The sequence below is a fragment of the Littorina saxatilis genome, linkage group LG2 (genome assembly GCF_037325665.1).
Source record: "Littorina saxatilis isolate snail1 linkage group LG2, US_GU_Lsax_2.0, whole genome shotgun sequence".
In the NCBI taxonomy this organism is placed as follows: domain Eukaryota; kingdom Metazoa; phylum Mollusca; class Gastropoda; order Littorinimorpha; family Littorinidae; genus Littorina; species Littorina saxatilis.
The window spans coordinates 50,097,550-50,109,971 of NC_090246.1; the positions used below are offsets into that span (position 1 = coordinate 50,097,550).

At 42.2% G+C, this 12,422-nt stretch overlaps 1 protein-coding gene across 1 annotated transcript in view; it reads left to right on the plus strand.

The window, feature by feature from the left end:
• The window catches only part of LOC138953317 (RYamide receptor-like), a 32,314-nt gene extending 26,468 nt beyond the window's left edge, over positions 1-5,846 (plus strand). The window contains exon 3 of the mRNA XM_070325119.1: positions 1,810-5,846. Coding sequence (XP_070181220.1) covers positions 1,810-2,193 — 384 coding nt within the window. The 3' untranslated portion in view covers positions 2,194-5,846. The remainder of the gene's footprint in view (positions 1-1,809) is intronic.
• Positions 5,847-12,422: the final 6,576 nt, after the last annotated feature.

Here is a 12,422-nt window from a genome sequence, read left to right on the forward strand (position 1 = left end):
GACAGACAGACAGACACACACACAGACACACACACACACACACACACACACACACACACACAGACACACATACACCACGACCCTCGTCTCGATTCCCCCTCTATGTTAAAACATTTAGTCAAAACTTGACTAAATGTAAAAACAAGTACGTCCTCTCTCCCCGAGATAGTTCTCAACTACCCTGTCAAAAGAAATGACACCCACTTGACAAAACGCCGAGTCCAACGATACCCAGACAGGCTGGCGGCACATTGCATAACGACCACCTGGGACCCAAGGTACCCCGGCGTCTCTCTCTGGGAGGACGGCTTGACGTCAAAGGAAAACAGACTATGGTCCCTTGTGGACACAGCCAACTGAGCGAGTTTACGACCTCCAGGTGTCGGAGCATATCAAAATTTAACTTAGAACAGATAATGACATTACACAAAACATAAAGCGATGGGCAAAACTTACACAAGACAGGAATGACATAAAAACATTATAACGAATTAGTAGCCAGTTTAGCACTTGGCTACACAATGTAAAAAGGCAATGGCACCGAACACAATAACAGGATTGGACTAACATGAGTAAATGACTTTGTTTCTGTGAATATCTATAATTCGAAAAACAAAACAGTGACAAAAGATCGTTTTCACTGAAATTTGATTGTACAAAATATGCAGACTCAAACGGATGTAAAAACTTACTTTAATTCTGTTTCCATCTCTTCTGCAAACATCATCAAGCTAATAACTTACCAAATGCACACATAGCTCTTTCTTGTGTGTCGTGTCACTATATGACAATCTCCTATAGAAGACAGGAAACTGGAGGAAGAATTTCCTTCAACAGAAAATACACGTCAAGTTATTCTTCTTGTTCTCTTCATTCCATTTGACAAGGTTTTATTCAACAAATGTTGAGAATATCAGCAAGAAACCCGATTCACTCGAATGACAAAACTAATATTGGTCATGTCGTTTGTATGTTCACGGACATGAGAGCGTCACCTTCTGTCGTTGTTTCATTATTGTACTTTACAACAGACTTCAACAACAGATAAAGCGAATCCCAATACTAGCTTACAGCATGATTTGAAGTTGAATGATAAAAAGGGGTGGATTTCTCTCTATATTATTTTTATTCTTGAAAAGGCACATATGAATTTAATCAAATAATTCAGTTTAGAGATACGCCTCCGAGGCACGACATAACAGGCTCTAAAACCGGGATAAAACGGCGAAAACCAATTACAGCCCGGAATTCAGAGAGACAAAAACATGTGTTTTTGAAGAGGGGGCAGTCAATTTCCCATCCTAGACAGCTCATTTTGTCCAAACATCTTGCCTTCTTGATGTCAGGCCACACAAAAAATCGATAATTTAAAAGCTTAAATTGTGCTTTTGGCAATAAACTAAGACAAGTCTCGTCGTGTGTGTGTGTGTGTGTGTGTGGGTGTGTGTGTGTGCGTGCGTGTGAGTGTGTGTTTGTGTGTGTACGTGTGTGTGTGTGTGTGTTGATATGTGTGTGTGTGTGTGTTTGTGTGTGTGTGTGTGTGTGTGAGTGTGTGGGTGGGAGCAATAAACTAAGACAAGTCGTGTGTGTGTGTGTGTGTGTGTTTGTGTGTGTGTGTGTGTGTGTGTGTATGTGTGTGTGTGTGCGCGCGCGCGCGCGTGTGTGTGTGTGTGTGTGTGTGTGTGTTTGTGTGTGTGTGCTTGTGTGTGCGCGCGCGTGCGTACGTACGTGCGTGTTTGCGTGTTTCTGCTTCCTCACCTACCAGTTTTAAATTCTTAAAACTTTGTCGACTTTGGTGTCTGCGTGCAGATAATGAAGATGATCATCGTGGTGGTCCTCATCTACGCTGTGTGCTGGCTGCCTCTGCACGTCATCACCCTGGCTGGTGACCTCGACCCTTCCATCTACAACCAGCCGCACATGAACATCGTCTGGCTCTGTTTCCACTGGCTGGCCATGAGCCACTCCTGCTACAACCCCTTCGTGTACTTCGGGATGAACAAGCGCTTCCGAAACAGCCTGAAGAAGATACTCAAGCTGTGTCATCTCATCCGAATGTCGCCGGGAGATGACCGCTACTCTCACGCGGCGGTCTCTATGGATTATGAGGCGTCTAGTATACGCGAGTCCATCACTTCCTCTCACAAGTCTCTCAATGCCAACGGACGGAGTTTTCCGAAAGTGCATTTGTGATCACGCTTTCCGGTACTGACTTTGCCAGGAGGTAGACGTCCTCAGATATATGACCTCAACACAGCCAGTGTGTGTGATCACGCTTTCCGGAATGATGACTTTGCCAGGAGGTAGACGTCCTCAGATGTATGACTTCAACACAGCCAGTGTGTGTGATCACGCTTTCTGGAACTGACTTTGCCAGGAGGTAGACGTCCTCAGATTTATGACAACAAGCCAGGCAGTGTGACCTACAGAAGGCTTCTTCTTTTAAAACAAAAATATAAAAGGACGGCGTGTCCAAAAAGTTCATTTGTGAATCAAATCCACACGTATAAATCTCAGTCAAATATCACCCGGAGAGACTCAGTTCTGCTTTCATGCACAGCATCCCTGGACGCTTGCGGACCAAGCAAGCACGGGTCTATTTGTTGCTCTCTCCGTTCTGATGCTGAATCAGTCTCATATGACACTCTGGGTCTCGTGACAAGAAACAACAGCAACGAACCAACTCTCAAAGAATGGCCGCGTGCTTGGGACTTTACGTGTGAAATATCTTCACGATATTGAGCGTGGACATACATTTCACCAGCTTCATAACCTCATCCCAACGTCGCCAGGATAAGACCTCTGCTTCCTTGCCGTTACTGTCACCGATGCTGACGGGTCTCGTTTGCGTGGGTAATTCAGCTCCAATCTTGTGGTTTATCTCCGCAAGATCTGGACATCATCAGTCTACTATGCCTGAACCTGGGCTGTGTGGAGAGTCGTCTGCCCCGCCCCCTCCCCACCCCCAAAGCAGATTCTATAGATGGAAGAGCTCCAACATTTACGGGTCCATCAGTTCCTCTGGCAAGTCTTTTATCCGATGGAGCGTCCTAAAGTCCGCTTGCGATATTCCACCGCACAGCATGATCAAATGACACTATTGTTTACACCAGGACTTCTCACAAGTCTTTCATCAGATGGAATGTCCCAAAGTCCGCTTGCGAATCCATTCCACGGCATGGATCAGTTGCAATATAGTTAACACCAGGACTTCTCACAAGTTTTTCATCAGATGGAGTGTCCCAAAATCCGTTTACGATATTCTACTCATCAGTATGATTCAGTGGCACTATAGTTTACACCAGGACTTCTCACAAGTCTTTCCACTGAGGAAGAGTGTCAAAAGTTACCTTGTGATTCTACTACTCAATACCGGCAGTGCCTGGGCGAAGACTTGACCAGTGTACTGTGATGCTTGACCATGGGCTGAGTGGAGAAGTGGAGAAATTAATGTCGGCTGATCAAGACTGAGACCACTGCTGCGCTGCCCATGTAATCTCACATGCCCCGAATGGCTTTGCCGTGAGGAAGTAAAGCTTAAACTTTCCTTCCTGTCCATGTAGACCCCATGGATGGCGGGAGTGCCAGCATTTACGGGTCCATCAGCTTCTCCCATGTATTTTAACGGGTTGAGTGTTCCTCAAGACCACCTGTGATTCAAATCCACAGCAATGGGCATGGACGAAGAACAGCACACTCTTTCGATCACTTCCACTCTGGACAACTGAGTCTCCATGGCCGGCCGGGCGAAGGGTCCTTACACAGCTATTCGCGCTGGTCAATGGACGGTGTATCCCGAAAGTTCACTTGTGCATCCACTCCGGACTGTCAACATTTTGTCCAGATATCAAATTGAGAAAACCTCTGCTTCCATGCAGTCTTCGTCCATGCTCAGCATGAATGAGGGCTCAACAGGTCTCATCCAAATATCTCCTGAAGTAAAGAACCTTTTCCGTGCTGGCTCCGTTGCTGACTGTGATGGCTCTGGAAAGTACGCGCGGCTCTACCATCTCCTGAAAGAGATCTCTCAAATGACATTTTTGTGTGTTCTGAAAGTACTTTTCATTCCATTCACAGCTTGTGTGGCGGGACAGAGAGGTTGTCTTTCCAGGACCAAGCACGAGGCCACTTCCATGCAGTTGTAATCGACAGCAAGGGCTAACTAGTGTTCCGAAGGCTCACTTGTGATTATACTCCCCAACAGTACTGTGCCTGGATGCAGACTTTATCAGACTTTTGTGCTAGCTTGAACTTGGGTTGTATAGTGGAGATGCTGTTTTAAACCAAGCACATTAACGAAGTTATTGAAGTGAAAGCGAACCTCTTTTCACTCTATTTTCACATAATAGAGTTGATCATATTTGTAAGAATTTATCAGAAGACGTTGTCTCAGCAGAGACACATCTCATAATACACTGGCAGTTGAACCTGCTCTTGCGACAGCCTCTCCGGCGAAAGCCCACAACAGCCACTCCCAAGGATCCCAGACTAGTAACTCAGTGTTTGTCTTTTATATAATTCACCTTTCCATAGTGACAACGTTAATTACGAACACTTTGAGCCGGTGTAACACGACATTTTTACTCCACGAAAAAGTTACTCCGGAGTAAAAAAATTCTGTACGAAATTCTCAGTTTACTCCGAGTACACCTTTCGTACGAGAAAAGAACTACCAAAGGTACGAAAAAATTACTCCCTCCCCGAAATTTGGACTCCCCAATTTTTTATTTCCAGTAAAACATTTCGTACGCGAAAATGGAATGCGGACGAAGGGATAATGCCAATATGTGATCTAGTGCAAATGTCGCGCCACCCTCCGTCCACCCCTTCCACCACCAAGACTAACAGGGGACAGGTGAGGAAAAGTTTCGTACACCTGGCGTGGGCAGTAAATTGCTCGTGTTAGGGTGTAATAATTAATTTATTCGTTATTTATTCGTCAGGGGAGTAACATTTTCGACCGAAATGTTGACTCGAAACACACCTTTCGTGGGGAGTAATTTTCTCGTGTTTTTGGGGAGTCATTTTTTCGTAAAGGGAGTAAAGTTTTCGTGCGAAATTTTTTACTCCGGAGTATAAATCTCGTGGGAGTAATTTTGTCGTGTTACACCGGTCCGTCGTTATAGACAGGTTCGACTATAAATGCACAAACAACAATTTGGCTATTAAACACTAGAATCAGAGCATACGTTGGACACACCTTGAATCAAAGTGGCATACAACTTACCTTGTCGTTTTGAAAGCTGTGCCATACCGTTGAAAAGGTCCTTTATTTCAGTAACAAATTTTAAAAAAAGGCCACATAAAGCTTGTATACCATAGGCTACAAAAAGCGTGAAACACGAAAAGCGCATATATCCACACACACGCCCATGCAGTTTCTTAAAAGTGAAAGTACAGTAGAACCCTTTTTATGGACCTTCAAATATCAGAGAGCATCATATCTTAAAAAGAAGGGAGTCTTTTAACTGAAGTAAGTTTACAGAGGTTACACATACACAATCTGGGGAGAACAAAACTACTATACCAGTTTTACTAAAAAGGTGGGACCGGGTGGGGTTGTGGTGGAGGTAAGGGGGAGGTGTCATCATAAATCGAGGATCGTCAAGGGGGTGGGGTGGGTGACCGGGGTCCCCCGTATACCAGTATTTGTTTTGCGAAATTTAGGTACGAGTGGTTCCTGCTAATGTGGGTGCACCCACTGACGCAGAAGGGGTCCATAATTCGATATGTACACGGTGGCTGCTTTTTGTCCAAGTGCATTTGAAGGAGAAGGTGTGTGTGTGTGTGTGTGTGTGTGTGTGTGTGTGTGTGTGTGTGTGTGTGTATGTGTGTGTCAGTGTGTGTGTGTGTGTGTGTCAGTGTGTGTGTGTAGAAAACGCGATTGCGCTCAATCTCGTGCTCATCATTTTTGCAAGATTGCCGTAACCTAATTTCACTTTCATTATCACTTTAATTATTGTAAGCAGGGGTTGAATCAATATTAAGGCATTATAATGAAAGGAACTATTTCTGAACTTGTTGTCAGTCCGGAACATCTGTTGTGCAGGCCGACGCATTTGAGAGATCGGAGAGGTCATAAGAAATTATGTTATTATCGCATAGCTCACTGTGCCATAGCTTCACTGATGGCAAGGCTACAAGTTCGTCCTAGGTCGCCAAAGAGGTTAATTCAATTTGACGAAAGTGAGAAATAATGCAATCTTCTCTGCAAAGAAAACGATCAATGAGATCGATATTATGTAATCCATACATCGCCCCTCTCCCCTCAAAAATAAAGAAAAACGATTCGCGGGAAGCGATGTTGAAACATTTAGTAAACTTAAAATTCAACACTGAAACTGACCCGGGATCAGTCACCAAAGGCGAATCAGTAAGGCTTGGCTGGCCGAAACAAGAAGACCGTCGAGACAGGTCGCACTGGTCTCTGCAAAGCATGTGAACATAGAAATCCAAAAACAGATAAGACTTCTAACGATCCAAAATTCAGAATCAAAAAACAAGAATTGGAACGTTCAATTGCTGACCAAACTATCTGTCGGTCTGTTTAGAGGACCACTGGGTCGACGTACTGTTCATGGGAACATTATAGGACCCATTTTCTTTTATTCGGACCGAATTTAATCAGTAAACATCACATATTATTATATTTTTGGATTCAGGAAATGATAAAATGCGATCATTTTTGAATCTGTTATCAAAATTTCAATTAGTGGTTGTATAATTGTAATTAACAAGTTAACTACATTTGAAGCTTCCAAGTTGAAATGCAATCCCATAGTGCAAAACTGGTTAAAGATTGTTTGACAACAACGAACAATCAAGTAGGGGAGACCGGGGCTAGTCCGCCTACTTTTATGCTTTTGGTAGCATAACTGGCGAGTTTGATGAACTAGAAGACTGATTTTTTATTTTACATCAAGACAAATGTGTAGCTGATATCAATGTGCAGACAGTTTTTATGTGCGCATGAACATTTGTTGTACATACTGCTTTAAGTAGACCTACCCTAACGTAGGCGAACTTGCCCCAAGTCGGGGTAAGTCCGCCTACAGGGTGGGGCAAGTCCGCCGCTCTCATCCCATAGTAGGTACAAGACTAGTAGTGGGCAAGCTTTATACACACACGCACGCACGCACACACAGTCAGTCAAACAAGCACGCGATCAGTGGGAAAGCTTTTTTAATTCCCTTCAATATTTAGGTTAAAAAATGCCAATGACAAAATACAAAAGAATGTCGAAAGAATGTAACACAAATCGGCGTCAGTCTTTTTTAGACATGAATCTGCAATCTTTACCATCGAGAATAGATGGAGTCACCATCAGAGCCACAGTTATGGCAGATGTAAACTGGACTGTTCCCCACACCTGCACATTCTTCATGCCGCGGACTTGCCCCGTGACAAATAGGCGGACTTGCCCCCGCACGGGCAGGCAACTCTAGTGCCAGATAGCGAGCACAACATGGGAAGGAAGAAGCAAAACTTTCGTCAGAACTCGACCTTAATTAACGCACTTTCACTCGACACCAAGACTAAGTATTTGTTCTCAGAGGTAATGCATCAAAACCTAAGTCAACTGCTATGCATTCATGTTACAACAAGAGGCGAAGCCTTCAAGGCTCACGTAAGAAATCGACAAACAGTAACACAAACTCAATCACTCCGTCACACACACACACACACACAGTACACACACAGTACACACACACACACACACAGAAAGAGCATAGGAAACTGTGCAAGAAAGCGAGACACTAGATCTAGATCTGTCTGTCTGCATGTAGCCTACTTACATGGACACGACTGCCAAATAGTCTCGGCCCGCTCAAAATAACAATCACCGAGACTTTCAGTAATTCCATCGCGTGACGTCTAACCCTCGTACGTCATAATGTGACGTCAATGTAATATGACGTCTTCAAATGTTAAAGTTTCTACCACAGACATACATACATACATACATACGCACGCACGCACAGACAGACAAAAGTTAGCATCGCATAGGCTACACTTCGTGAGCCAAAAATGAAGAAAAACACTTTTTGTGATCTGTACTCACGATATATGGGCGCGCAACCTCTAAACTTCTGCAGGATATGGCGGGAAGTAGGGACACCATTCTCACATGGTGCGAAAGACTAAAAGGTGGCAAACGTAAGAATAAACAGACAAAGACGGATGTGCCCCGGGGGCGGACTAGCCCCGGTCTCCCCTAATTTGATACAAATATGCGGTCACCACAATACGGCCTTCTTTTAAAAACCGGATACGCGTCTTCTGACATTTACCCCCAACAACAAAATCAGAAGAAAAACGAATGGGGTTATTACTACATGTTGGAATTAAAATTTTTAAAAAAAGCACACACAAAAAAGCAAAAAAAAAGAAAAAAAAAAGAATGGGGTTATTACGTATCTGGATGAATTCACAAAAAAAGTGTTACTGTATCAATAACTGTCTGGAAGCTTTCCGTGAATCGCTCTGCACTCACACCTACAATCATCTAGCTCCTCTCAATTCCAAGTGTGTTACCGGAAAACTCAATTTTTAACTTAAAAATAAAACAAAAGAAGAAGAAGAAGAAAGAATACAGGGTAAAAATAGCAAATGGCCCGTAAACTTTGTCGATGCAGAAGACAGTATTCTTCAATGTGATGGTGTTCTTCAATGTGATCGGAGAAAGAAACAAGCCGCGTAAACCGAAATCAATACATTTAGTCAATCTGTAAAGGAAAGGAAACTGAGTGCACAGCATTTCTTTCACCCAGACCAGTAAACCACCGGCGGTCTGAAGCCTCACGGCCGAAAATGCGCTAATACATTGTCTTGGTAACACAAGCCAAATAAACCTAATTTGCATAGCTGAAAGCTTGAAGTCACAAGCCAGTATAGCGCGCTTTTCTGTATTCTTTTTAACTTTCTGAGCTTGTTTTTGATCCAAACATAACATATCTATATGTTTTTGGAATCCGAAAATGATAAAGAATAAGATGAAATCATGTTTGAGCCGATTATTTTAATTTTAATTGGAATTTTGAGGTTTTTTAATGACCACACTCATCAATTAATTGTTAAAGCTTCCAAGCTGAAATGCAACCCCACTGTCCTGGCTTCGTCGAAGATTGCTTGACCCAAATTTTAATCAAGTTGATCGAAACATGAGGGCGTGACGGTGCCGCCTCAACTTTAGCTAAAAGCCGGATATGACGTCATCAAAGACATTTATCGAAAAATTAGTCGGGGGATATCATCTGCAATATTTTTTTAATGAACATAGGTCCAGTAGTTTCCTCGGAATCGATCTACACACACACACACACCAGGACTCTCGTCTCGATTCCCAGTCTATGTTAAAACATTTTAGTCAAAACTTGACAATGTAAAAAGGAAAGTGCCTCCAGTGCTATTTTATCCCAAGAAAGACGCCTGCACGAAGTGAACCTCCTCGAAAAGCACTCACATGCCAGGTATCAAATTAAGCCACTTATGCCCAATTGAGCCGTTCTCAGAACCGACGATGGCGTGAACTACACCTCTTACTGAAGGATAGGAGAGGAAAAACTTGTGTGCTATAGTTATGTGCGTATGTTCATCTCTGTTCATTTTTTATCTTGTCAGATTGTTGTCTTATTGTCAATTCCGCTTGGTGGTGTGTGTCTGTGAAATATAAGTGTAAGACTGTATCTCACATGACTGAAGCACAGTTTGAGGACGAGTGGATGAACTACTTTGACTGTGTGTGACAGTTGTTATTAAGAAAAAAAAGTTAATAAATGTACACACACACACGCGCACACACAGAAAAAGATGACTTCGTTAGAAGTGCATCCATACTCTGTCTGGTGATTTGCTTTATAACACACTGATGCAAGATTAAGCAATTCAATCAAACAATTTATTTTTTGATCACTTTAACAAAGAAAGGTGCGTTAGCGTACACCAATCAATGTCATACACCCAATTTTCATATAGATATAATTTATAAAACCGTACTGAAAACATACCAGAAAAACAAACCCAGAGAAAGAGAAAATGTAAGCTTTACGCCCTCACGGCAAAACCATTAGGGGCATGTTACATGGGAAAACCCGGCTTTGTATAAAAAATAAAAAGAAAACAATAAAAACAAAACAAAAAAGCACACACACACACAAGTAAAACAATATCAGTGCATAAACCCAGGCCGAAATTTAACACACAAATAAAATATGATAGGATCACATCATCATTCTTTCTTTCTTTCTTTATTTGGTGTTTAATGTCGTTTTCAACCGTTCAAGGTTATATCGCGACGGGGAAAGGGGGGGATGGGATAGAGCCACTTGTTAATTGTTTCTTGTTCACAAAAGTACTAATCAAAAAATTGCTCCAGGGGCTTGCAACGTAGTACAATATATGACCCCACTGGGAGAATGCACGTTTCCAGTACAAAGGACTTAACATTTCTTACATACTGCTTGACTAAAATCTTTACAAACATTGACTATATTCTATACAAGAAACACTTAACAAGGGTAAAAGGAGAAACAGAATCCGTTAGTCGCCTCTTACGACATGCTGGGGAGCATCGGGTAAATTCTTCCCCCTAACCCGCGGGGGGTACATCATCATTAACATACAATCAAAATCAATCAAATCAAATTAATTTTATTATCTCACATGGAGAAATTGTAGTGGTGGTACATATAACATAAAGACAAACGAAGGACTACAACACTAATATTATATTTGAATATTATATTTGAATATATATGCAATAAATAAACACCTGTCTGCATACACATGTGTCGCTGTTAAGATTTAAAACAGATATGTAAAATAGTCATATACAAAAAATGCCGTTCAATTCCGTTTAAAAATCACAAACTACCACATCGGAACTATATGCCGTTAAGATGTAAAAGATGTATAAATGTGACAGGGAGACTACCGTCGCTCTTCACAGCAGACTCTGCAGAGTTGTTCGCCTTTGAAGTAGGCAACACCTGTGGATTGTAGAGTTCTGTTTGTGATGGGTCTGGCGGCTTTTGTCTCTCTGTATGTTCATGGATTCCTTTGCGAATGCATAACAGTTTTTAAAGGGCTTAGAAATAAGCTCTAAAATTCTCAATCCTGTTTGATTGGACTTCGCCTCCAAAGGTGATTGTGGTGTTTCGGCACTCGGTTACTTAAACACCAACACTTATTTAATCTCTCTAAAACAACAACAGGAGAACTTCCTCCTCATATAATCCAAACCCAAAACAGCAGCATCGGAATCACAAAAACATTACTGTTTAGGTAAGAGCGTAATGGACAATGGAATTAAACTTTTACTAGCCCTGAGAGTTCTGTTTATTGGCACGCGGAACTGTTGACGCGATGGCAGGCATTCAAAGTACTGGGCCAGTACATGCGCATTGTCATTTGCAATCATTCCAGCCTTTCGCATCACTCTTCTTTCAATACAGTCCTAAAATGCATCAAGATTCACAGCATAGACACAAAATTGGAGTTGTGTTTCGAAAGAGTAGTGGGATGGGATCATTATTCGTTTATCAGCTACCTTTCCTTTACTTTAAAAGAAATGTGTCTTGGTAGTTGATGCCTGTCCTGGGTTACAGACTGTACAAAATACCCGGTTAAAAACAAAAACCTTGAAACCCCGTTTTACTGCATAAATAATACATGTACCATCACGGGTTTTAACAAAGCCTGATATTCTTTAGGTGAAGTCGACTTTGGAAAGTCTCCTTAAAAAAGGTCGGTGAAGGAAGCTATGGCATTGAATTTTATGTAACAACACTTTACAAAGTCAACTTCATGCTCAGTGAAGGAATGCCATAACTATACAAGAAGAGCAAACGCTCGATCGAGTCACTTTCGCAGTTCTGAATATTATATGAGGCATCAGATGGACAGGAAGAAATTGCTATTCACAACACAATGAGTCACGTTCACATAAAATTTGAGCCCGGTCACTTTTATAGTTTCCGAGAAAAGCCCAACGTTAAGTTGTGTGTTGCCGAACAGAAAAGGCTAGTTATCTCCCTTGTTTTTCTGATAACGTTCGTAAAAGGCTACAGATGTAAATACTTTGATGTAAAGAATAATCCTACAAAGTTTCAATCACATCCAATGAACTTTGTCAAAGATATAAAATGTCTAATTTTTCCTTTGACGCTGACCTGTGACCTTGAAAAAGGTCAAAGGTCAACGAAACCATCGTTAAAGTGTAGAGGTCATTGGAGGTCACGACTAAACAAAATATGAGCCGGATCGCTTTGATAGTTTCCGAGAAAAGTCCAACGTTAAGGTGGTGTCTACGGACGGCCGGCCGGATGGCCGGCCGGACGGCCGGCCGGCCGGACAGACTAACACTGACCGATTACATAGAGTCACTTTTTCTCAAGTGACTCAAAAATTAGTATTCACAATCA